The sequence below is a fragment of the Tiliqua scincoides genome, chromosome 3 (genome assembly GCF_035046505.1).
Source record: "Tiliqua scincoides isolate rTilSci1 chromosome 3, rTilSci1.hap2, whole genome shotgun sequence".
Lineage (NCBI taxonomy): Eukaryota > Metazoa > Chordata > Lepidosauria > Squamata > Scincidae > Tiliqua > Tiliqua scincoides.
In genome coordinates this window covers 2,915,523-2,942,773 of record NC_089823.1, presented here as the reverse complement: position 1 = coordinate 2,942,773, position 27,251 = coordinate 2,915,523, and the positions used below count along the sequence as shown (strand labels likewise).

General features: G+C 44.9%; 1 protein-coding gene across 2 annotated transcripts in view; it reads right to left on the bottom strand.

Moving 5' to 3' along the window:
- The window catches only part of SLCO2B1 (solute carrier organic anion transporter family member 2B1), a 59,199-nt gene extending 32,579 nt beyond the window's left edge, over positions 1-26,620 (bottom strand). The window contains exons 1-6 of one of the 2 annotated variants that reach the window (XM_066620652.1): positions 26,550-26,620; positions 7,677-7,781; positions 4,811-4,889; positions 2,698-2,835; positions 2,440-2,602; positions 134-349 (exon numbers count right to left, since the gene is read on the bottom strand). In XM_066620652.1, coding sequence (XP_066476749.1) covers positions 134-349; positions 2,440-2,602; positions 2,698-2,835; positions 4,811-4,867 — 574 coding nt within the window. In that variant the 5' untranslated portion in view covers positions 4,868-4,889; positions 7,677-7,781; positions 26,550-26,620. The remainder of the gene's footprint in view (positions 1-133; positions 350-2,439; positions 2,603-2,697; positions 2,836-4,810; positions 4,890-7,676; positions 7,782-26,549) is intronic. The other variant, XM_066620653.1, reaches the window with a different exon arrangement.
- Positions 26,621-27,251: the final 631 nt, after the last annotated feature.

Here is a 27,251-nt window from a genome sequence, read left to right as displayed (position 1 = left end):
ATGAATCTGACAGATCACAATTCCTCCCTGGCACCTCAGATGCTGCTACGGCAGTGTCCCAGGTGCAAGAGGTCCTGGGAAATATAGTTCCTAGGGCACCTGAGTTGTTTCTTATCTACCTGACTTATCTTACCTAGATAGAGAGGTGAGTTGGTCTTACTAGCAAAATCATCTATGTATGAGATGCCAAAGGGTTGAATGGGAACTGTACCAATTCCCATCAGAAGCTGCCCAAGAAAAATCAGGAACAGAACCACTTCAAATTCTTGTGCTTTTTTAGAAGAACATTGATCAGATTGTGCTGAGTCGGGCTTGCCGGGAAGGCAGATATCTGTGATGTTCGACTTCACTGTGGAGACAAAAGGAAATGCTGTTCAGTTTCCATCCTTTCATGCCTATTCATTTCAATGAATTTGCTCCACTCAGCTCAGTTTGGAATGGAGGATGGCGAACATGATTATTTTTCCTCCAAGTCAGCAAACGTATTTTTCTGAGCCCAATTCTGACATGTGGACCCCATGTGCTCCTGACCTGAGCCCACTGTGCTCCTGAAGACCCAAACCCCTCCCCACAAGTCACAGCACCCTGCCCTGCTGCACTCAGTACTTACCACTTACCCAGTGGCAGAAGCAAAGTGGAGGTCTTGCTGGAGAGCCTCCATTGCTGCCTGACACCCTGAACCCTACACAGCCATGTCCTTGGTGCATGATTCTTAGAACACCTACAGCCCAATCCTACCACTCCCCAAGCAGCAATGCATCCATACCAACAAGGTGCACGCTACATCCCGTGGGGGAGTTTTGTTTTGGGAAGACCTCCTCGGAGCGCATTTGCTCCCTTGCTCTGGGGCAAGCCCTCACCACCCCACATGTCTACTTGGTCCTGTGCCAGATATGTGGTTGACGGAAGCCTGAATGGATCTAAGAATAGGATATCGGTTGGTGGCACCACCCCTTTCCTAGTTTCAAGTCACCCTCCTCCCCTCCCTGATCTCCACTCTGCCCTTCCCCATCCCTTTCCACTTATGCCACTTCCTTTCTGCCCCCCCCCAATTTACCAGTGCCAGGGCCCCCTCTCCGGCTGCTGGCACATGGATCTGGCCACTTGTAGCTTGCAGTGGCAGCCAGGCTGCGCTAAATGGTGCATTGTGCTTTGCGATAGCTTAAAGGACCTTATTAATTATTATTATTAACAGTATTTATATACCGCTTTTCAACTAAAAGTTCACAAAGCGGTTTACAGAGAAAAATCAAATAACTAAATGGCTCCCTGTCCCAAAAGGGCTCACAAACTAAAAAGATGCAAATGAATACCAGCAGACAGCCACTAGAACAGACAGTGCTGGGGTGAGGTGGGCCAGTTACTCTCCCCCTGCTAAAAAAAGGAGCACCCACTTGAAAAAGTGCCTCTTACCCAATTAGCAGGGGTTATATTGCCAGAACATAAGAAAAGCCCTGCTGGATCAGGCCAACGGCCCATCTAGCCCAGTTCCCTAATGCTTCAATGAACAAACAAGACAACAGAATGCTAGTTCTGGCAGAGTAAGGCCCTCTTCTGATTAGATTGTCCGTTTCCAAGATGCCTAATGTCTATACCAGAGGCGTCCAAAGTTTTTGGCAGGAGGGCCACATCGTCTCTCTGACACTGTGTTGGGGGCCGGGGGGGAAAAAGAATTAATTTACATTTAAAATTTGAATAAATTTACATAAGTTTACATAAATGAATATATTAAAGATGAACTTATAAGAATGAATGAAGGTCTTGCAATAGCTCAAGGCCTATAAAAGGCCTTGCACAAAGCAAGGCTGGCCCTTCCTTTGCTGCCGCTACTCCATCACAGACATGAAACAACAAGCAGTGGAGGGAGCCCTCATCCTGCAGCTCACGTGAGAGGTCAAACAGTTGCCCTCAAGCTGAGAGCAGTTGTGTAGGGCCAGTGCAGGCTCCAACAAATCTCTGGAGGGCCAGAGGCTCACTGGAGACTGGGGGCTCCCTGAGGGTCGCACTGAGAGGCCTTGAGGGCCACAAGTGGCCACAGGGCCGGGGTTTTGGCACCCCTGGTCTATACAAAGGAAGCAGGAGCTTCGGAAAACAATTTTCAGGGTCCCCTGTGCCTGGGATGATACTGCAAGGAAGATTTAGAGGTGACAAGGAGTGCCACCAACTTTTTCTCCAAAACCCTAGGAGGAATTGGCTATTGGGACAATTACACTTTTTTGATCAAAATGAATCTTTGGGGGAAGTGTCAATCTTTAACTCTGGAGTTACTCAACCTTAATTTTCAAGAAACAGGGAAAATAAAATCAGTTAACTTTTTCTCAGTTCCAAATTTGAAATAAGTACTGCCCCAATGAAAATCCTAATACAACCCTATGAAAATTCTCTTTCTTTGTCCACATCCTCCAAAGCCCAAGAAGATCGTATGCATAAAGTCCTTACCAGAAACTGATCGATCATACTCATACGGTTCTGTTATAAAGTGAGGAAGAGAAATGATGAATGCAGCCAGGGAGACAAGGATGGCACCACAGCCAATCAAGCGGGGTCTGTGGACTCTGCTGCCCAAGTAACTCACAAAGATGATCAAAACTGTGTTCCCCACCTGGGTAAAGAGACCAGAGTTTAAGGGACTTCTTCCGACTTAGGAGAAGCTGCACCCTTATGAAAGACAGAAAGACGAAACACCAAAGGTAGTACCTCATTGAATGAGACTATGAATCCAGACATCTGGCTGGACAATCCAAATCGCTTCTCAATTGTGGAAATGGAGCTTTTCATATAGCTAGATGTCAGCAGCTGAGTGAAATGCAGAAACCCTTGGCAGAAGACAAAGAACTGCAGAGAGAGACAAGTAGGAATTAATCCAAATGGCACCTTTGGAAACAGAGGCTCTCCTGCCATGTCTTGGGAACCACTGTGCCCTTCCTGAACGTGGGGCATAGTTTTCTCCAGTCCCCCTGCCAAGCACTGGCCTCCTCCTTGCCCCTTCCTATCATCAGTGCCCTTGGCATTTTCTCTGCTGCACTTTGTGGTCGTCCCCCCCCAGTCCTGGAACAATATTTCAAAAAAACTGCAAATTTTGTTTTTTCGTATTCATTTCATGCTGCCTTTCTTCCATTACGGAACTTCGTACCAAAACAAATGAAAAAATGGTTTCCTATCCCACAGGGCTTCACAATCTTAAAAAACAAACAAAAACAAAAACATGCTGAAGAGGCACCTGCAAGCACCCACTGGAAGAGACGCTATGCTGGGACAAAGATGGACAGCTGCTCTCCCTCAGCCAAACAGGAAAGAGGCACTGCCTAAGTGGCACTTGAAGCAGTGCCCCAATTCCACTCCCTTTTCTATGTTTGACCCGCACAGCTCATGCAGGCTGCTGATCCCACCTCCACTTTGTCACTACTGTTCATTGAGCCTTCAAAACCCTCCAGGCAGGGAGGATTTTCAAAGTTCTGTTCCCAAGAACCCCCTGCCTAGCCGGTGAAGGTGAGCGGGAGAAGGAGGAAGGGCAGAGGTCAATTGTCTTCCTGACTGCTGGAGAGAGATCAGGAGCACCTTCCCTGGCAGCAGCGCTGGAGGTAGTGGTGAGCCCCCTCCCCCATTATCCTCTCACTTGCTCCACAAGGAGAGCAAGTGTGAAGAGATGGAGCAGTGGCAAGACCCAACCCAAACTTGCGCAGTTTGATGGACAGCATAATGACTAGAAGATTAAAAATGCACTTCAGGCAAAATGTGTCTGTTCACAGGCGGCACAAAGAAGTCAGGAAAACTGAAATACAATAGTAAATTCACCTTCCTGCATGGCCATAAGTTGCTCTTAAACCCAACAGAAAGGCCTTTCAGAACTTGTTTCTTTTTCCCCACACATGCTCACGTGAACAGGAAGAAAGAAGCTGAAATACACTTTCAGTGGTTGGTGCGCAAGATCAGTCCAAGGCAGGTAGGGCCAGTTGCAATTGCTCAGGACTGAGGGAAATGCCAGACTGCAGGAGAACAAGGGAAACTCTTTTCTTGAGGGTTACTTACAGGGAAATTAATACTTCTAACTCCGACAGCCCAATCCTTTGCAGGATCGGGACAGCACATGGAGAGGCTTATGACAGCGGAACACATAAAATATGCCATAAAATGGTCGTTTTAAGAGAGCTGCTGCAATTGGCAGCAGCACAGGAGGACTGCCAGTGGACTTGGGAAGGCGAGTCTGGGTGGGTGCAATGGGGCAGGGATGGGAGTGTAATGGAGGAACCAGGTCCACTCAGACTTGTACCAGCTAAATTGCTGGTGCATGTCCAAGTAGACTTATTGTGGTGCTGGAAGCTTGCCCTCAGGTAAGGGAAAAAATGCTCCCTTACTGGGGGAGACCTCTAGGACTGTTTCCCCACCCCCTGGATTCAGTGAACACTCCTATAGCACAGTTGCGTCAGCAGGGAAGGGAATGGATAGAACTGGGTTGTGAAAGCCATTGTGGACCTGAAGAGTCAAAAATCCAGCACAGAACTTACACCAGTAAAGTAATAATTACAGTATAACAATAATAAACATTCTATGAACAGCCTCAATATCAGATCGGCATATTCAGCCAAGAACAGTGAAAACACTAGCCTGGAAAACTGAACTTTATAAGTCACAACAAGAGCATCCCGCCATTTTGTTTTGCTCTCCCTTTAGACCTGTATTTGGCCTCCTTTAAAAACAAAAATGGAATGAGCCTAGAAGCCATCTAAAGCAAAAATTGTTGTCTTGCTCTGAGCTCAGATCAGACTGATGTGGGGAGGGGATTCATTTTGGAAATGCTCAAAATACTGACTTGGATAGAGTAAAACGGGTTCTTGCAGGTCCGCTTCTTGCTCTCTTTGCCTGCCATTTCTCACGCTTGCTTTTTCTCTCTGTAAAACAAAAGTCACACCACTAAATGAGACAAGGCTATGGAAGCAAGTCATTTATGCTAAGACTAAGCATTTATGCAAATGTTAATGAATCAAATGTTTATGGGTGTTTATGGTTAAATTAGTTACTAGTTTCTATGTTTAAGAAATAGGGAATATGTTTGGAACAAAGAGCATTTTTTTGTTTGGTCTCAGTCTGATGTAGAAAGTGCAGGCTAGCAGACGGGCTGTAAATCAAGGGATGCTAAGCTGTCAAAGCATCAGATAAGGAAAGCACAGTTTGTAAAAGAGAGTGAAAAGCTGGAATTTCACCTCAGCTCAATTAATTGGGACAGATGGAAACTAAAACAGAGAACCATGAAACCACGGCAGGAAAAGCCTTTTTGAATTCTAAGCAATGTTTATTTAGGCTTCTCTTTAAATCAAGAAGAGTCTTGTATATGCATTTTACCAAAGCAACACCATGGTATGTGACTGCATTTGGGAAAATGTTACAGATCTGTACTATTGACAGGCTACTATGTATGTGCTTTTAATGCTTAATGGTTAGTGTTTTTAAGAGTGTAAATTAATGTTAGTAGCAATGTAATAGTTTAAGAGTGAATTTTTAGCTGTTAGAATGGTTTGATTATAGAAATACACAGAGAGGGGAAAACTATTAGGTTTTACTTAAAGCCACGAGTCTGAGGCAGAAGTCTGGCAAAGTTAATTAGAGTCTGACAAGAAGACTCTAGAGAAGTTACAGTTTACAGATAAGACTCTTATCTAGACAAGGGCATTCCTAACTCTGTATGTCCCACCTGTCACTTTTAATGAGAACTAGAGAATTACAACTCAAAGAGATTAAACTACAACCAGATTTACAACATACAAGGAGTAGTCAGGATACGCTTGCACCGTTAATTAGGAAGAGTTATAGCAGATAACTAAGAGTTTATACACAGGTCAGAGACATTTTAATGGGGAAGAAGACCTTGGCAAAGACAGTAAATCTGTTGCTAATTAAAATAGAGTTTGACAAATACAGACATCAGCAGAAACAGACAGGAACAGATAAGCAGAAATGGACAGGAACAAGATAATATGGAAAAGCCCCTAATTGGCAAAACATTCCTGAGAATCTCTGTCAGAGCCTCTAAGCTGACAGAGAAAGCTGGATTTAATTAAAATAAAGAGAAAAGTCTCTTAAAATCTTTATTTACAATAAGAAATTAGTTAGTCTTGTATTAAATACCACTATGCATCACAATAACAAAGTCATATAAAGGGAATTAATAAAGGAAAGATCAAAAAGTTTAGTTTAAACAGAGGTTAGCAGAAATAAACAAAAACATACCAAAGCCAATAAATGAGTAAAGAGTGCCATCTAGTGGTTGTTAAAATATATGTCTCAATGTATGTTTTTGGTTTGTAATTTGAAACTAACCAATCCTAAGAAAGCCTCCATCTCTGATGTCACACCCCCAGCCAATGACAGTGTGAGATTCTCAGACAAAGAAGCCAAAATGCTATATAAGCAAGAGGTTCACACTGGAACATGGCTTTTCTCTGAGAGTTCTGGGAGTTCCCACATAGCTCCCATTGCTCTCTCTTTTTGGACAGCAGTCCCTGAGAAGCCCGTTGCTGGCAACAAATAAAGCTTGCAAACGATCACCACCCTTGCCTACCGAGTTTGCTTTTGAACTTTGCTGCTGACCTTGCAACATAAACACACACTGGTTTCCCCATTTCCAAGTCACCTTGGCAGTGCCTCTCTTGCTCAGCATTGGGGCTGATTGGCTCTGGTGACTAATGCACCGATGTCAGGAAGCTGCTCCATGGATGATGGGCCATGTTGGCGTTTCCAAGGAAGTTGGGGTTGTTACCAGAAAGAGCTACACCAGCCCTGTTTGCTAGGACAGGCTTAGCATATGGCCCTTGTTGTGATGTTCTGAGTGTGTGGGTATGCAGTTAGCATGTGGTTGCTGGGATGGGCTTAGGATTAGACAGATGTCACAGCTGTGTTCGGGTGCCATTGGCGCGGCATTCAAATAAGAGTGCACTATTTAAAAACTGAAACTGCTGATAAGAGAAAAACCCAACTACATGCATGCAAACCCAACTCAAAATTTCTCCAAAGCTGCCTCTGCTTAAAAGAAAAAAAAAAGGCATTTGGATTTTGTTACAAGTTTGTAAAGAATGTGCCGTTTGCCCCTGTGCACCTCAAATCGTATGCAGCGAGAACCTGGAAAGACGGAAAGCCTGGAAAGAGGAAAGCCTTCTCTTCCTCCACAGGCTTCCCTGAACCCCCCATGTCTTTGCAGCTGCAGCCTCAGGCAAACACAGCAAAGAGCCACAGGTTCCCATGCCGACTAGCTCCTTCCTCTCTATGGTCTCAGGGCTTAATTGTCTCTGCTCTAGGGAAATGACAGAGCAATCTGGTTCAGCACTTGTGGGTCAGGTCACCCATCCCTTCTGGCGTACACTGACAATGTCCTCACAAAGGATCATTTGGGACCTGACCTCTTTCCATCATGATCACAAGAACTCCAAAATCCAAAAGGTGTACTGGCATGTTTCTATAAAAACATTTTTCTGTTCACAGTATGAACATAGGATACTTGACATTATTCTGCTTCGTTTAATTCTATTCCCCCCCCCCCCCCGAATGAGAAATGCAATCTCAGGCTAATACAATTAAGGTCAAATTTCTTTGATCAAGCATGATCTTGTTGACACAAGCAGAACTCAGTTAAACTGTGATGTCTTCTATGGAAGTTAACAGAAGGCAGAAATCCAACAACTCACCCTGTACAGTACCAGCTGGCACTTGTAATGAGTGTTCACCAACTCCTGCACAATGCACTGCTGCTTTTTCAGACCTTGTCCATGGCAGGAAAACTCTGGAAGGGACTGAAGTGGAAATCAGTTAATCTTAGTCACAACCTACATACAGCGCCTTTGTGCTGACTGACTTATGATGCCTCGTCTAGTACTGGTCTCCAACTTCCCCTTTTGCCTTTCATGTGGAATCCCTTTCTTAAACAGGACACTCGCAATCTGGGCTAACAAGCCCTGCATCTCTCCCCTCAACTCAGTGCTCCATGTTGCAGATATGCTGTTACAGCAGAGGTATACTTGGCTGAAAAGCCCTTCCTCCTCTAGCCAGCTTCCTCCTCCTCTCTGCACACAGTCAGGTTGGTGGCACATTCTGGTGTTTATTCTCCTGTTCCTCTGAAACATTTGTATTCCTTTCCAAGTCCAGAGTGACTGTTACTTGAGTGTGGGGTGGGGGGGGGGGGGAGAGGAGAAGTGGTCTTTTTCCAGCAGAAGGCAATCTGCCTGCCCTCTCGTTTCCCTTCCCTCATCCTGCTGCATTTCCACATTCTCTCTTCTCCCTTGCAAAGTTACTCTACCCTGCACCATTTCCTCCTAGCACCTAATGCAACTTAGGTTTTAGCTGCATGGAAATTTGTGCTAATTAGATATATATAGCCTTTTAAAACAAAACAAAAAAAAAAACATACTGCTCATTTGTTTTATTGTATTTTACTCTCGATTTCCCCTTTCTCATATTGTACAATAACCCCTTCAGTAATTCTTACTTCATTTGCTCCCATATCTCAGTCTACTCACCCTTGCTATATGCCAAATTCTACTGCAGTGTCCCATTAGCCTATGGATATGGTCCCTGCACATGCGTTTGCTCCCCCGTGGGTACATATTATACATTTGTCCTAGAGCACACATCAGAAGTGTGGTGGTGGTGGGGATGTGGTAGTGGGAATAGGACTGGATGTTCCAGGGCAGGAGATCAGACATTTGAAAACTGTTTCTGCTTCTGAGACTGCAATCCTAACCACACTTTCCTGAGAGCAATCCATCCCCATTGAACAAAATAGGACTTACATCTGAGCAGACCTGGTTAGGATTGTGCCCTAAGCCTTCTATCCGTCAGTGACACCCTGAGCTTCCCTGTGAGTCTCTCCAAGGTCTGAAGATTCTGCTGCTGCATGTTAGGTTGGTCAGTTGTAAGACTCCTAACACCCAGGATCAAGTCTGACTTGGCATTTGAGACCTGGTTGGCTGAGGAGGCAGGAGATAATCTATCTTGGCCTTGTGTATCAGGTTGCAGTATGCAATAGCAGGCCACATCTGGGAATCAGGAAGATGGAGAGGCATGAGTCATTCCTCCCTGTTTAGGTGCTGTGCCTGGCAATCTCTTGAGTGTTTGTACCTGGTGGTGGGCTTTCAAGGCACATGTGGGATTATGTTGGTATACTGCTAACCCCGGCAGTTTAGGCGACTGAACAGCCACCGGGTAGATGGGACTCGTCAGCCTGGGAAGGCAGCTCATCTGAGAGAAGGAAAACTCTGATCCCAAACCTCCACTGCCTTGTGGCTACATCCAGTTATGGAAAAGGCTTCAGGAGTCAACCTCGAGGCAAAATCTGGAGCCGGAGTCCCTGAGGCAGTTCATGGCTGAACACAGTCCCGTTCTGGCAACTCCTGCGATGCCGCTGGAACCAACCGTATTGGCCTCTGCCTTTCCATTGGACCATTTCAGCGACATGGAGAGGGAGGATTTGCTGCATGGGTAACAGCCTATCCTCCATACCTACTTTACCCAGGCTTCGTGCACTGGAGAGGACACTCTGTTCCAGAACCACCATTCAGAGCGTGACACCTTAGTCTTCCGAGACTGAAGGATGCCAACAAGATGACTGCTAACCCCACTTTCCAACTTTGAGGGCACCAGCATGCGGGTCTCTTGTTGTCTTGTGTGCTCTCTGGGACATTTGGTGTGCCACTGTGAGATACAGGGACTAGATGGGCCCATGGCCTGATCCAGTGGGGCTGTTCACAGGTTCAAAAGTCACCCTGCCCAAGTTGCCATAAGTGATTACAGCAGCATGTTGACCTCCTCTACTGTAAATGTCCTGGGGAATCTCAACATTCATGCGGAGGCTACCTTGACTGGAGCAATTTTGCACATGTCTACTTTGAAAGTTAACTGCTGGAACTGCATCTGTTCCCTTTTGTCCTGTTGCATTAGGGATACATTCATCTTGTTCAACCTGAGGAAGCCAACAATATTTTGGAAGTTTGAGGCTGACTGATCACACACTGTCTTCACAACCTTTGACCATCCTGGGTAGTTAAAGGAGGACTGGACACGCGTTTGAAAGAGCAATATTCCTTTGTGAGTGGGAGGGTATCAGCTGCATTAAAGGAAACAGAAGTGAACCCGTGGGCTGGCTCACTCCAAAATATATGGATATTTCTGAGAAACAATCACATGTAGTCTGAAAGATGGGCAGGGGAACTCCACCCTGTCCTCCCTAAATGTCTCCCTATAAGAACATAAGAACATAAGAACAGCCCCACTGGATCAGGCCATAGGCCCATCTAGTCCAGCTTCCTGTATCTCACAGCGGCCCACCAAATGCCCCAGGGAGCACACCAGATAACAAGAGACCTCATCCTGGTGCCCTCCCCTACATCTGGCATTCTGACTTAACCCATTCCTAAAATCAGGAGGTTGCGCATACACATCATGGCTTGTACCCCATAATGGATTTTTCCTCCAGAAACTCGTCCAATCCCCTTTTAAAGGCGTCTAGGCTAGACACCAGCACCACATCCTGTGGCAAGGAGTTCCACAGACCGACCACGCGCTGAGTAAAGAAATATTTTCTTTTGTCTGTCCTAACCCGCCCAACACTCAATTTTAGTGGATGTCCCCTGGTTCTGGTATTATGTGAGAGTGTAAAGAGCATCTCCCTATCCACTCTGTCCATCCCCTGCATAATTTTGTATGTCTCAATCATGTCCCCCCTCAAGCGTCTCTTTTCTAGGCTGAAGAGGCCCAAACGCCGTAGCCTTTCCTCATAAGGAAGGTGCCCCAGCCCCGTAATCATCTTAGTCGCTCTCTCAGCCTGTTCTGTCCCATCCCCAACCTGGAGGAAAATACTATCCTACGTTACAGGGTTGTTGTAAGGTTTACTGAAAGAAAGAGCCTGCAGCACTGTGAACACTTATCACTTCTATGAAAAGCCAAGCATTGTTTGTGCTCTCATGGAGGACAGGTCTATCCACAGTTTTGGAACCTCTGTGTTCAGAGGCGGTGTACCTCCAAGCAATGGGACATGCAACAGGAATGGACTTTGTACCCTACATTTGATTGGGAGCACCTTATATTTGACTCTGCTGGAAACAGAAAGGTAGCCTGATCCAGCAGCAAAATTCTCTGTCATATACTTGAAGGCTTTAAGTTTTTAAAAAGCAACATTCCTGAAGATTTTGAGTTTTGAGATAAGGCAATCTAGATTCTCTCTGTATCTTTTGTATCATCTGAGGTACCACATGCTTTCTCACACACAAAAAAGAAAGAACTCTTTGAGAGTGAGAGTCCCCCCCCCGCCTACAATGTCAAACTCCAGACAAATTCCTGCTCCTTGTAAATGTAATTAAAATGATTGTGCAAACATCACCAAATCATTCAGATGAAGCTAATTAAAAAGGGGGATAATGTTTGCAGTGATGCTTAATAACCTAGCGTTGGCACATAGATCACTTTGTAATGTTCAGATGAAGAATGTTCTATCTACACAGCTTGGCTGGAATCTTCAGATTCTCTCTTGAAACTTAATGGAAGTCTTAGAGCTTGCACAGATGAGCGTCTTTAAGAATCTTCCCTCTTAGTGCCACTGTACACCAACCCTATTCTTGCAAGAGCAGCTGCTCAAAAGTTCAGATGTAAAGGGGGCAGGAAGAGAAAGCTTTTCTGGGGGGAATACAGTTATAAAATCAAAGATATGCTGATCTTCACTGCTGGATGCAGAGGCAGAACATCCTTTATGAGGGTTTTCCTGTTTGAACCAATAGGATAACACACAAAAAAGTCACAATCGTCCATTTCAAACTCAACGATTCCTGCATCATGCTACCTTCAACTCCCTTAAAAATCAATTGCCTGTTTTCAACCCTAGAAGGTCTGTCTGTCTGTCTGTCTGTCTGTCTGTCTCTGCACCTTACACCCATGTAGAATAAAATTGCTTTGACCTCCGTATTCATGCAAAATTGATTGCATTGCTTCCACATTAAAAAATCAAGCAAATCGTCAATAACCCACTTCAAAATGAAGTAACAAATATGCGGTCTTGGGGATGTTCTACTGCTCAGTTCAGTAGCTTTGCATCAAAAGGTTCTGGTTCAAGATCTAGGTAAGAGCTGCAGTAAATGAATCTCTGGCTGTGTCAGAGAACATGGAAAGCCACCATAGGTCAGAGCAGATAAGTATCCCAAATGTCTAACTCAGGGGTGTCAAACATAAGGCCCAGGGGCCGGATGCAGCCCGTAGAAGCTTTTTATCCGGCCCTCAGGTTCTCAGCTGCTGAGCAGTGCTGAGGTGTTACTGCTATAAGATCAGCCCACATGAAAATGGGTCTTTCCCATAACTTGAAATATGATCAAGATTTGTGTATTTTCTCTTCTGTCATTTGCAGCTAATGAGTTCCTAAGTGAAAAAAGTGCTTATTTTTGGTTATGACCTGATTAATGACATCATTTCCTGCCTAATGACATCACTTCTGGCCCTCAGCAGGCACCATGAATGCTGTTCGGCCCTTGGTATGAAATGAGTTTGACACCCCTGGTCTAACTGAAGTGGTACACCTTTTTCTGAATAAAACTGGAAGCATGGTTGTGCCTGAAAATGGTTCTTTTTAGTTTGGGTAAGGACCAAGATAGACATGACACAGGCAATCTGGGAACAGAGTCTCCAGGGGGCGGGGCGAATGCAGTGAACTGAACAGGCACTATTTTCTGAGCTCTGTTTCTGACCTCTAATCTGCAGATCTGGGAGCTCTGATGACTTTGCCAGGAGAGGCTTTGTCATCCTGACGGTATACCTGAGTAGGCTGAGTAGTGGGGGGGGGGGGCTTGCTTCTCAGGAGTTGGCCTTTCAAGGCAGTGGGGGAGGAGACGTGGAAATCACAAGGAACTGCGAAACCCCTGTGGAGATACCATCTATTGAAAGAAGATACTTGGAAGAACAAAGTAAGTGCTGATTGTGTTATGCAAATCCCAGCTTTAAACAACCGACTTTGGGAAAAGGAGAAAGGGAGGGAGGATTCCTCCACCTCACCATTGATTTTTAAATCTGAGAAGAGATATTTGCATTTTTGGCACTATATGGAGTATAATTTTATCAATATAAATTTACAAATCTGCAACCCTATATGAGATATAAACTTTATTAGATGTTGGATCATGGACTACTTTGATTGCGGAAGGACTTCTTATCATTGAGTGGTGAGTCGACTATTTGTCTGTGGGAAGTTAAATGTTTGCATTCCATAGCAAAGAGATGCCTATGGCATCTAGTGGACTAAAAGAAAACTGCAAGGGGAAAATTGTGGATTCATCAGGAATAGATTGGGAAAATTTAATACAACAAAAGCTTGAATATTTGCTTGATATGAGTCGACAACAAGTGATCCAAACTTTACAAATCCAAATTAGCGTGGAAATCCTAAGCCAACAGATAAATAAGCTTTATGAAACGGAAGTTAAAGCTACAACAATGAAGAATAATGATCTACAATTTGAAAAGACAATTTTAATTTTAAGTACCCAAAAGTTATTGGACCAGAACCGAGAAGAGACAAGTCAACTAATAGGCATAGCTGACCAAGAGATTGACCAAGAGAAGGAGATGACTTGCCAGGATCTGAATTTATTGGCAGGAATAAGAAGAGGATGTATATCAAAGTACGAATTCTTAAGAGGCATTCTTGTGAAGTTTATCAGGAAAAAAAGATGGAAAAGAGAGGGGGGAAAGTTTAGAGATGATATGCAAGAGTTGAATTGCTATTCAAGATAATGACACAATTTGGTAGTGGTGTAATATTTGATTTGAGAAAAGAAAAAATATATCTAGGTATTTTATAGGTCAATTTGATGAATTAGATTTAAATTTGTTTGATATTGTTTTGGAATTTATAGATGGGGAAATGATATGAAGGTAGAAAGTAAAGTTTAGAAAGCAATGGATATGTAACATGAGTGGTTTGGTAGACTTGTTTATAATTAGATTTATGATAAGTATTTAGTAGTAAATTTGTATTAGAATAAGTTGTATTAATAAAAGAGTTTAAGATTTTATTGAAAGAAGGAACAAAGAATGATGGGAAAAGGAGAGGAGAGATAATTATGATGATGAAATGGTGAAGTACACAGAATATGAATACAGGGTTTTAAGAAATAAATATGTATCTTTTGTATATCTTTTCTTCTTTTTCTAATTGTTTTCTTTCTTTCCTTTTTATTATATTAAGAGATACAAGAAATTATTGGTAGAATAAGTTATTAATTAATTGGTATATGGTATCCTGCAACCTCAATGTGTATGTATGTGTTTTTGTATGTGTGTTTGTTTATGTGTTTATGGAAAAATAAAATAATAATTTTAAAAAAGGGAACAGAGTCTCCTTTTTCAGAAAAGATCAGAACAGTTGAAAAGACCCCTGCCCAACTGGACTGGGGCCATAGTTCTGGGGAGGGTGTTGGTTAACCCATTGTCATCATAACATTTTTTCAGTTAAATTCATCTGCCCAAAGCTTCTGTTGTCTCCACAGGGAAAAACATGGCCAGTTTTATAATGAATGGAACGGAGCATCTGCACCCTGCTGGGGTACCAAATTTCATCCTATGATCACAAACTGCCACCTAAGTGGCTCCCGACTTTGGAGGAAAAAAATTTAACAAAGAAAAAGAGGGATTCCCAACTCAAATGGCCCTCACCAACTCTATGGCTGAATGCAATCAAAGAGGACATGTCAACGAGCCAACAGACTCCCAATCTAGTTACTTCATCCTCAGCTAGGTACAAAGACAAAGGCAGCATCCACCACAGGCCATCCACTGACACAGAGCCTTTAAAGAATTCACCCCACAAAGGTTCCATATGATTCCGTAGGTGAAACATATATAAAAACCTGGGTCACTAGACCCTAGTGTTGTTTGTTCTTCATTCCTTGCCTGGCTGCCATTTTGTGCAATGTTACACTTTTCCCTCAGGTTGCATTTGCTTGTTCTGCATATTTCAGTTCCACTGAACTCAGTGGGACTTACTCCAAGAACACACCTAAAAAGTGCTGCTGCCGTCCCTGAATGCATGTTGCATCTTTCTGTAAGGGATAATCCCCTGTATGAACCTGGGGGGGGGGGGGGGAGATTGTTATCCAGTTGGATTTTGGAAGGCCTCAGAAATCTTGTGTAACTACGGAATGATCCCTGACTGCTTCCCTTTACAGTCCCAAACTAGGAGGAAATTGTTTTGGTCCAAAAGGCCAGCCCCAGTCCTCCTGTCTGGAGCTGGAGGGGAAAGCATGGGTTATTCTGGCACAGGATAAGCATGACATTTGAACTCCTTGGTTGCCCATATAAAAAACAGCAAGCTACAGTGTGTCTTTCCATCTTGGAGCTTGGGGGGAGGGGAGAGGGGGAAAACTTATCACCATAGTTGTGTTGCACTCTCCAAAAATCAGCACCAATGGTGCAGGTGATCCCTGCCCCCTCTCCAGTTCCAGGCTGGAGAGAGAGGACGGGGCTTGCCACCCTCATTGTTACAAAAGTGGCAAGTAGAAAAGACTTCTGCATCAGTATTCTAGATGGGTCCTTCTGCCTCCCCACCAGAAGGTTTGTAAAAAGTCCCGTAACACTGCTCAATTTGCATAACAAACAGGTTTCAGAAACCTTTTTCTTGGCTCAGGGTACACACATGCATTGTCAAAATATCTTTTTATATCTGCCCAGCTGCAATAAGATCAAGAAGAAACTCTAGCCGTGAGCGACATCAGAATGGCAGCAGCAGGGAACAATCTTTCCAAATGACACTGCTGACCCAAAGCCCTTTCAAGCTGGCAACATTTTGAGAGACGCTGAAAACTGTTTACTTATCACATTCTCAAAAGTCAGCTCTAAGGCTCCTAGTGAGAAAGTTCAACTGCCATAAAACTTAGAGGGACTTTCCACATGATTGACAGGGGTTACAGTGGAACAGGACAAAAGAAAGCAACATTGGGGGGACCCATCGTCAAGGAAGGGCGTTCGGTGTTAACGTCACAAAAGCAGCCTGCAGTATTCCTGGGAACAGTCTTTTCTGTCAAGGAGAAAGTAAAAGATTCCTTTTTAATGGTCTTTGGAACAGCACAGCAATATGTTACAATCACAAAGATAAGGAAAGCACCCTGCTCCTGCTTTACTGGCAGAACAGAACTTCCCAATTATGCAACATACAGTTGGCTAATCTGCAGAATCTTATTTATTTCAAACATTTTCTGAATAATACTACAGTTAAAAAAATATTTCAGGGAAAAACCCTACTCAAACAGTAACAACCACTACCTTGTTCAAAGAGCAGAAGCTGAATATCCAGGAGTTGAACCAAACCCAAACCAAAAACCTGGTACTTCAGCGAACCAGAACTGAACCAAGCCCTAAACTCTTTGGGTTGCCTTCAACTGAACTTGCAACAAACACAAAAGTGGGAACCAGTTCAAATTAGGAAGCTCAGGCACCTCATCTTTCATTGTGTGGTTCCGGTTTATTGCCTTGGTTTTTTTCAAAGCTGTTGCATAGCATTTCATTCGTGAAAACTTACAATTTTTAAAGTGGTTTTTTCCCCCTTAGTTGCAATAGTTATCATTCCATTCATTTCATAGTGTTATATTGATATTAAGGACGAAACTTATCCAAAAAAGTTCAAAGTGTCTGAAAAGTTACCAAACCACTTTCGAAAAATAATCTGAACTGGAACTTAACTACAATGTCATAAATAAATAAACAAACATGAAGCAGAAGTGAACCATTGTTCAATGGTTTGGCTCCCATCACAGAGGCAACTCCTGATCTTAGAGTTTCAGTTATTTGCCATAGGCTATAAGGTCAACAACTTATTGATAATAAAAGTTCATGAATTTAGTATTCCAGCATCTCAAATTTTTTCTTTAGGCCCAAATTCCTCTGTCTAGATAGCAAAATACATTTAACAGAGCTTTGTAAGCTCATTTATCCAGATGACAGTGAGTCGTATGTGTTATCAAGATACAATTCACACTGCTTTGCTACTGAAAAAACAAATGTGAAAACACAAACAACAAAGTACTTCCTTCTTTGCCACTGGCAAATATGAATTCAATTGCTGCAAACTGGATTGATCCCACTTTATTTGCAGCAACAAGAGATAACTTTCTGTAAAAAAAAAAAAAAGGTACATCAAATAACTTGCGCAATATCCTCAAGGACAACTCCAAAGGCATGAATTGTATAGAATTTGTCTCTATACCCCTTGCATGATACTGTTGCGAGCTTATGCCTGGGTGTTGTGAATAAACCTGGCAGGACAGCCAGACTCCAAGGCAATGCTTAGCCAGTTTGCCCAGACTGGACAAATTTTAGTGGCTCAAGAAGCTCCCTGAATGGGAGCCTCCAACAGGGGAACTCGGGGCCATCACCACAGTTGCCTGAGAGGAGGCACTAAGTGGTTGAAATTTATTTTGAATTTATTGTTAATTCCCATTTGGATTTCAACTCTCTCCCCTTCTTCTGTAAAACGCTGAAGTTGATTATAGCAGCAGCGCTTCCTGTGTTGGTCCAACACACGTGCCACTCTGAAAAGGTGTCCTGGTTAGCTTCATCATAAGAAAAGTCCTGCTGGATCAGGCCAAAAGCCCATCTAGTCCAGCCTCCTGTATCTCACAGTGGCCCACCAGAGGCTTCAGGGAGCACCCAAGATAACAGGAGAACTGCATCCTGGTGCCCTCCATCGCATCATGTGTGTTTATTGAGATCTATGCTCCAAGTTTAATGAGAGTTACTCCACCAAGTCAGCTTGCACAGGATTGCTGCCAAAGTTAAACATAATCCTAGGCTGGAATGACGTGTCACACATGACACAGGTATGCTGCTGAAAACAGAATCCCCACAATGAGTTCTCCCTGCTGTCAAAGGTTGAAGAACACATCATGTGTTGTGACATCATTATGTTGTGGATACCCTACCTGTGACAACCATAGGAGGGGGAATGCAAGTGATTATGTTATTACATGAGGCAAGTATGTCTGAAAATGACTGGGGAAAATTTTATGTAAAGTTTCTTTCCCCTTTTTGGCAGCACCCCCTCATTGTATGCAACATGTAGTTTCAGCCTTAAAAATCCACTTTGACTGCTGCAGACAAGCAAGGCAGCAGAAGACAGACACAGCCATGCTCTGCTACCCTTTCTGTTTCAGTTCCCAACTGCCCAGTGAGTAAGGCCTTTTCAAGAGGAGACTGTGGCTAAGAAGTGGCCATTTGCGTACAAGGGCGTGGGATCCCCTGACTTGAACTCCAGTATCATGGGTCCAAAGCCAGCTCTTTTTTAAACAGAACTCCAAATTACTCAAACCCCAAATTACTGGAGAGGAGGAAAGCTATTGCTGGCGCCAGCAATTCTCAGGCCACTTTGTCCCCAGACAGGCCCGGTCACCTCAAATGGACTGCTGTTGTAAAAAGTTGTAATGGAAGTTGTAAAAAGTGGTGCAACACTCAGAAGCTGCCAGTTTAATCTACAACATTTGCTCTGCTATCAGCTTCCAGCGTCACCTGGATGAATTAGATGGCAAGCATTCAGTGTTGTTTGCGGTAGAAATATTGTGCAGCTTCTGCAAAAATTTGTTAGTCTACTGGTGCCATAATTCATTCATGTCACAAGTAGGTGTCCTCCTACCATTCTTTAATATTAATAGCCTGCAGAAAATGCTCTTTTATTATGTATGGATACTGTTACACACTTTCCCTCTCTCTTTTCTTAGCAGAGTCCTGTCCTGAAAACCCAGTGGAACCTGAATTATGAAAACAGGTAAGGGGCTTGCATGCTTCATTGTATGGACTTGGGGCACTTTGACCTTAACTTATGAGTCACAATCATAGTCCACAAAATTCTACATATTACGTACATGCAGTAACAAAGAATCTAGTCCCCTTCCGCTCAGGTCACACCTTCTCAGGACATTGCAAGGAACCAGTTACAGAGAAACGTGGTACCAAAATACATGTTGTTTTCAAAGGATATTTTGGCCCAGTATATTTTCCCTTTAAAAAAAAAAAAAAGCTGTGGAAGTGATGCGGATCCCAGTAAAACCACCACAGGGGGCCTTTCATGTTTCATCTCTGCTACAGTTCCGATCCCAATTGCACCTCCTGTGTGCTGCTTACATTAAGGAAAAAAAATTCAGTGGGTTTTCAATGGAAGCTTCCCCCCCCCTACCATAAACAGCAGGGGAGGTGGGTGGGGAAATGGTCTAGGTTTCCCCAGTAACTTGCAAGTATGCTAAAGGGGGAGGAATCACTGAAGAAACTCCACAGTGGTGCACTTCACATCTGACAGCTGTATTACGAGGCCACTTAAGGTGGCAAATTGTCATTAAAGGACAGCAGAGTTGGAGACAGATAGCTGTAACCCATGGGGCCCAACCTGAAGTTTTTCTGCATGAACCTCGTTGAGATGAACAGGAGCTGCACAGAAGCTGGCTAGTGCTTTTGCATCGTACCTGTTCTTTGCAGAGAGGCTTGTGAAGAGAAGCACTTACCCAGTCTTGCCCTATATTTAGTTAGTAGCATTTGGAGGGTACTCCTCAGGCACCAAAAACATCTTAGGCTGGGCTAGGATATGCCCTCCTGGATTCCTGAAGTCTTTTGGCCCTCTTTCGAGAATCTACAGTTTGTACCAGGCCTGGGTATAAAGATATAGGCATGGGGAGCTGAGCCAGGTCAGATCTTTCAAAGGGTCATTCATGCTCCCAGCACAACAGTAAGTCCTTATGAACCTATGAAGCCACCTTATATGGACACTAGATCATTGGTCCATCTAGGACGGTACTCCTAGGGAGTGTCAGACAGTGATATTTCTCAGTCCTACTTGAAAATTTTATGTAGAGGAGCATCAGCGTTCAGTCAAGTTGAGCACTGACCAGGGATTTCCACACATCAGAGGCCCACTCAACTAGGCTGACCCCTAAGCACCTCCCATATCAGTGGTGCCAGTTGACCAAGAGATGCTCATTGCTGATTTGCCCAGCACCACACCTATACCTGCAAATGGAAGCACCCCTGAGGCATGTGCCCTTCCCACCCCCTCACCCAAAGTGGACAAGACCACATCCTCAGGGTGAGGAAAGCGCATGGTCCCCTAAAACACAGGCGGGAGATGCTTAGATATGGGCTCTCTTGCCTTTAATACTGCGGTTTTCAAACTCTCAGGGAGTTTGAAACTCACAGTAAGTCTTTGCTGGGGGGGAGGCAGCAGGGGCAGGGAGGAGGCAGCAGCATGATCCCTGGGATCGTGCAGCTCAGGGGGGCTGCAGGAGCTTGGGTACACTTGGCCAAGCCCTTACAGCCTCCCTGGGGTGTGGGGAGCCCGGTGCGAACCTTTGGCAGGGCTCCCCGCAGCTGTGACTGTAACAGCGGAGCAATTGTGCCCTGCCTCTGCTAAAGAGAAAGTGGAGCGCAATCGCTCCACTTTCACTGCTGCGGAGAGCCCTGCCAAAGGTTCGCACCCGGCTCCCTGCACCCTGGGGAGGCTGTAGGAGGCTTGGGTAAGTGCACCCAAGCCCCTGCAGTGCCTTGAGCAGCGCAATCCTAGGGATTGCGCCACTGCCTTCCACCCACCTGTGCTGCCTCCTCCCTGCCTCCTGGCTGCCCCCACCCCTTAAGGGGAAAGGGACCAAGACCCTCAGGCTGGGGCGTCGCAATGCCCCAATTTGAATGCCACTGCTTTAATATAACTTGGAACAAAGCCTCAGTTGGGAAAACCCAGATGCAAAATAGTAGGTTGCTTCATCTCAGAGTTTCTCTCCCCTCTTTTCTGATGCAACCGAGTTGAAACTTCAGCTAGGAGAGAGGTTTCAGGTTGAGACCCTGCATGTCCAGAGGAACGTGGATGCTCAGTGATGGAATCTCAGATTCCAATTGAGGAAGACAACAACTCCAGCTCCTGGGCCGACCTCTTCCTCCTGCAGGGCCCTTTGGGGGTGCTAGCCTTACAAAGAGAGCCCACCTGGGGATCTTGCCAAGGGGTCTCTGTACTTTGGCCTCCTGCCTCGGCTCCTGCCAAAATTCCCCCAGGGCAGGTTAGCCATCTTCTTCTTTTTCACTTCATCTCTTTTCTCTCTTCTTCTGGTCTCTCCCTCCCACCATCCTTCCAATGTCTTCCCACTCCACTTCACCTGGTCCCTGCTAGCCTCCTCTTTGCCCTTCTCTGCTACAGCCCTCTCCCTACCCTCTGCTCCCTCTCCTCAACGACACTTCTTTTGCTACCCTATTATATCCTTCCAAAGCCCTTGGTTCCTTCCCTGCCATGTAGCCCATTATAGGCTAATACTAGCTCTCAGCTGTTACTGCTGGCAGGGTGGGGGGGCAGGATGAATTCTTGACTTAACCTCAGTCAGTTGCGTTGCAGATGATGTCACTGCCAAGTGCCTCTACAGAAGTTCCAGGCAGTGGCGTCACTAGGATTTGCTTCATCCGGTGCGGGAGGCCTGTGCGTCACCCCATGCAGTGGGCGGAGCAACACCCCAGGTGGTGGGCGTGGTGATGTGCCATCGCCCCTCCCCCACTAGTTTTTTGGCTGTACCTTTTGTTAGAACACAGATATATCAATGTGGATCGTTTCATTGCATTCTGCATGAAATTACGCATTGATTGATATATAACATGATGGTATTATTCCTCCAAATTCTGATTTTAGTGATTTTGAAAACTTGCAGTCACACACACACACACACACACACACACACACACACACACACACACACACACACACACACACACACACACACGTCAACTTACTAACACCTTATTGCAGCAGTTTTTAAACTTTTAGCACTGGGACCCACTTTTTAGAATGACAGTCTGTCCAGGACCCATTGGAAGTGGTGTAATGGCCAGAAGTGACATCATCAAGCAATTAAAATAAATAATTATAAATAATTAAATTAAAATAAAATAATTAAATAAGGGGGAGCCAGTCCTGTTCCACCAAGTGAATCTACTCTGAAGTAAGTCCCATTGTGGTCAATGGGGCTTATTCTCGGGAAAGTGTGGGTAGGATTGCAGCCTGTGAGCTCAAGCCTATGCATGTCTACTCTGAAGTAAGTCCCATAGTGGTCAATGGGGCTTACTCTGTAGTCTGCCTGCAATAACAACCCCCCCAAAAAGAATCAGTGAGCTTTTCAGCCCTCCCAGTGCCCGGTTTAAAGTTCTTCTGTTTCAGGCACATCAGAATAAAGACCCTCCTGGCTTTGCAAGTGCAAAACAGAAAACTTTCCCCTTACCATTCAAGCCTATTTTTTGTTCTTTTTTTGGGGGGGGGGGGCTGCCTTCTGTTGCACTCCAGCTCCATCAGTTCAGGACCCTTCTGGTGTCCTCACATTCCCCTTTGCCTGGCCTGACCACCAGCCAAGGCACATCTGCCTACTCACGAGTAAACGCAACTGTGAGGCTGCTTTGCTTTCCATAGGGCTCCACAGACTGGGAGGGAGGCAGCTGGGAGGGAGGAACTGCCGGTGTTTTGGGGGGCTGCATTCATTGGATCGGGACCATTCTGGTGTCGTTGGATTCCTCTCAGCCTGCCATTTCCGAAGGACTAGGGCAAGTACACCTACTCACGAGTAAACATGCAATATGGCTCACTTTCACTTTCCATAGGGCTCCATGCATTTTTTTCTTCCAGTTTTTTGGCCATAACTTTTGAAGGAAAGGAGCGGTTTCAATTCTGTTTTTTTGCACTGCACTCCGCTGGCCATTCTGCATCCAACGGTGTATGGCATTATGTGGTAGCTCCTAACCCCACGATGTTAGTGTGCCCTCCCCCAGGGCGCGTTACCCCCCGCACACCACCTGCTGCGGCCCGCACCCCCCGCGCGATGCCAGTGGTTCCAGGCAAGCTGGGTCCGCTCAAAGTCATGGTAATCCACAGCTTACCATAGTCCCCCAAAGGCTTCTGTGTCATCACAGGGCTACTAGGAGATGTTCTCATTGTCTGGTGGGAGGCAGTACCTATACCATGGATTGAGCCTAAGACCTTCTGCATAGAAAGCTTGTGCTCTACCACAGGGGTGTCCAAGCATTTTGGCAGGAGAGCCACATCATCTCTCTGACACTGTGTCGGCGGCCAGGAAAAAAGAATTCACATTAAAATTTGAATAAATTTAAATGAATTTATTAGAGCTGGAACTTATATGAATGAATGAAGGTCTTGCAGTAGCTCAAGGCCTATAAAAGGCCTGGCAAAAAGCAAGGCCAGCCTTTCCTTCACCATCACTGCTGCATCACAGATGTGAAACAGCAAGTAGTGGAGGGAGCCCTTGTCCCACAGCTTAGGTGAGAGGTTGAACAGTAGTGCTCACGCTGAGAGCAGTTACGTTGGGCCAGCACAGGCTACAGCAAGTCTACGGAGGGCCAGAGGCTCACTGGAGACTGGGGACTCCCCGCGGGCCGAATTGGGTGCTCCCGAGGGCCACAAGTGGCCCCCAGGCCGGGGTTTGGGCACTCCTGCTCTACAATGAAGCTGCAGCCTTAAATACAAAAATATAAAGGAAGCCTTTGAAGAACATTTAGAAATAAGCAATGATTTCACATGCATATGAGGAGAATTGGCTTCAAATCAAGGCTACCTTCCTGGGAACACTGGAGCAGAAGGAAATGGACAGTACAGATATATATTTTTAAAAGCAAACATACAGATAGTGGTCCCCCTCTGCTGACACAGCAAACCCACAGCAACCTAAGTTTAGCAAAATCTGTGCTAGTGGTTTTGCTGGATTTGCTCATTTGGTCTTCTGTGATGAGTAAACACTCTGGTCTGGGGGGGGAGTGCAGGAGGCAAGTGTGTGTAACTGGCGATAGAAATTTTGCTGAAACCATCATATTGATGTACTAGCACAGGGGTCTCCAAACCCTGGCCAGGGCCAGATGCAGCCAGCAGCGAGCCTCTGTGCGGCTCCTGGTCCACTTGACCAAACACAGCCAGAGTTGTGCTTGTGGAGTGGGTGAATGGGAGTCCATTTAAGTGTGTGCTTTATTTCTTGGCCTGTGTTTGTGCTTGGAAAAGTCCTGGACATTTGAGCCCATTCATTTATTCATTCATCTAAGTTCCATCTCTATTGTATTTATTTAGATTTTTTTCAGCCCTCAACACTGTGCCAGATATTTGATGCAGCCCTTTGGCCAAAAAGTTTAGAGACCCCTGTGCTAGCACTTACAGTATTCCTGGATCACAGACATACCTGCTGAATTCTGCTCTACCAAAAGCCCTTGAGTTCTCCTAAAGCCCTCTTTGTTTTGGATTCTTCCAAAGAGTGTTTGGGAAAACCTTCAACATGAACTGGAAATGGAGGGAGCTGGCAAGCAGTGGCCTGGGCACAAGACCCAAGAACAAGGTCAAAGGTTGTTCAACACTTTTGCTAGTGCTGTCAAATTACTTTGTAGTAGTGTCGCCACTTTGGTAAGATCACCATTATAATGCTGCAGCATGAAGCCCCAAGCCACAGATTGTGATGCTGTGTTGACAAGCATTACTGCACTTCATTCTAAATCATGTGCTTTCAAGCAAATTAATTCTGAACTTCAAGGTTTTAAAAAATGATTAAACACATGGAAATTAGTCCTATTAACTGATATTAGCTATGACAATCTGAATACATCTCCATGGTCAGAAGCAGTCTACCTCCAATTGTCACATACTAGGAGCAAACAATGATATGCAATAATCTGCATTGCCTGCCTAAGCTTCCGACAACACCTGGGTAGTCACTGTTGGAGGCAGAATTCTGCAGTGGCTGGACCCTTCATCTGACCAAGTAGGATGCACCATACACTCCCAAGAAACACAGGCCTATTCAAAACCAGAAGCTCCCTGCTGCAGCTCACATCCACAGGCCTATATTACCTACATTTTCTCAGAAGTACCTTGTTCCAGGTTCAATGGGACCTCAAGACTGCCACCTCTAACACCACAACTGTGAACTGCGGTTCAAGAGCCAGGATACAATTAAGCTGGGCTTGTGTTTGGGAGATCCACGTACTATACTATACTAGCTCTACTAAGGACTGATCACAAGGGCCAAGGCAAATCATGCTCTCTCTGCCTCACTTCCCAGTCTGCAAAGTGGGGGCTATGATTATCCTTTTTCATCAACAGGGAGGCTTGTGAGGGCAAACACAACATTAGCAGACTGTTAAAGGACCTTGGAGAGCCACAGCTGGCAACCACAGAAAGGACCGGGCTGGATGGACCACTGGTCAAAGGCAGCCTCAGAGTGTGTTCAATTTGCAGTGACTAAACGGGAGCAGCAAGCAGCTATTAAGATGCCCCTTTGTGATCTCCATCTTTCAGAAATCTGTTGCCTGCTGCAAATTGATCCCAGGCATCACAATGAACCTCTAGTTAGGTGGAATTCCTACTGGGACTTCCAGAGGAATTCCTGTGGGGAATCCTCCTGCTTCACTATATGATTTCACTCCAAGTGTGGTCTGCAAGGCAGATAACAGAGAGGCAGTGGCATAGCTAATGATTGTGTAGCCTGATTCAAGCTCAAAATGATGCCCCAGAAGTGATGTCACAATCAGAAGTGATATCGTACACAGACTTTTTTTAAAAAGTGAAAATCAAGGAAAAACCTGCCTTCTCCCTCCAGAAGCTTGCCACCCACTTGCTTTGCTGCCTGCCCCCAGCCAGTAGCTAAGGCATCTATCTGCTACCTGGGATCAAAGAAGATTTTGTAGTCCCCCCCCCCACATCAAAATCAAATTTAATTAAGTAAATAAATAAAAAGCATGCCCCTTATTGGTTAGAGACACTGTTCTGGGGTGAAGAGGGATGGTTATTCTCCTCTACTTAAACATAAGAGGAACACCACTTGAACAAGTCCTCTTTACCCGGTCAGCAGAGGCAACTATATTATGATACATGGAAATAAGAGCCAACTCATATTAACACCTTACTGGTCCCATGCTGTATCATAACATCACACTGGCTGTCAGAACAATCAGTCTCATAGGTCAGTTTTGAGTTAAGAAAAACCACTTTTTGTTCCTTAAGCAGTTGTGCTTTCATTTTCTGGTTAATTGGCCATAACATTTGATAGACTACAGATATTCCAATGAGGTTTGTTTCATTGCTTTCTGCATTAAATTACCTTTCCAGTGATATATAACATGATGGGATTATTCACACATTCCAATTTTTTCACAATTTTGGCCACTACTATCAAGCTCAGCTTGCTACCCCCCTAAAGCTTGTTGCCCAGTGCAACTGCTACCCTGCACTCCCTAAGCTACGCCACTGCAGAGAGGGTTGAAAATGGAGCTTTTTCATTAGTATGGGTGAATCAAGCAGGGGAAGTGGGGAAGACAGTAGAAGTATTTGCAGAACTTCTCTACTAAGCTGACAGGAAACCTCACTCTTTTTTCATGCGGTATTGAAGAGTCGAGGTCCTGAGCAGACCAAGAAAAGCTAGGAGTCAATGCAGACGTCCTCCTGGGTGCTCGTTTTTAACTTGGAGTGGGGACCAATCACCCTTGATCTCACAAATCTAAGACCTCAGACTCAGAAGAAAAGTCTCTGGGATACTTACTTCAGCCAGACTGGGGTCTGAGAGCTGCTTCTGCCGATCTGCCTTGTGGCTGAATAATCACTTGAGTTCCCAGGGGCTCAGACAAGAAGGGATTTGGCCTGCCTTTTCTCCGCCTTAAATTTACACCAAGCCAGTTCCCGCCCTTTTCTCAGCACACAGTTGTGTATTGTTGTTGGCCTGCCACCTCCCTTTTTTTTTTAATGCAACATTTTGGCTTCAGTCACAGAGAGGTGGAGTTATGTTCCAGTTGTTTTAGCTTCTTTCAGATTACGGTACTGAAATAGTGCCGGACCAGCACAAATCCCTGTAGGGCTGCCTGCTTGCCAGCTGGCCTCTTTTCAGAGCAAGCTGATGTAAAGAAAGGGATCTACATATTTTGGCCTGGCTTACTACCCAGTATGACTTGCGGCTGCTCCTCCACCCCCAAAGCCCTCCAGCATGCCAGGGAATTTGGAACAGGTGACCACACTGGGCTCTGAAGCAGGCAGATGCAGCATGGGAGGCTTTCACCAGCTCCTAAGCCCAGTGTAAGATGAACAAAGACACTGCAACCACTTCCATTTACTAACTCCTAGTGCGCATCCCTGCTAAATCATGGTGTTCTTCTAGGATACGTTTAATTATGTCAACAATGGAGCCTTTTTAGTTAATTAAACAGAATAGGACACAACACACACCAAATGGAGTAGTGCCTTCAGTAGT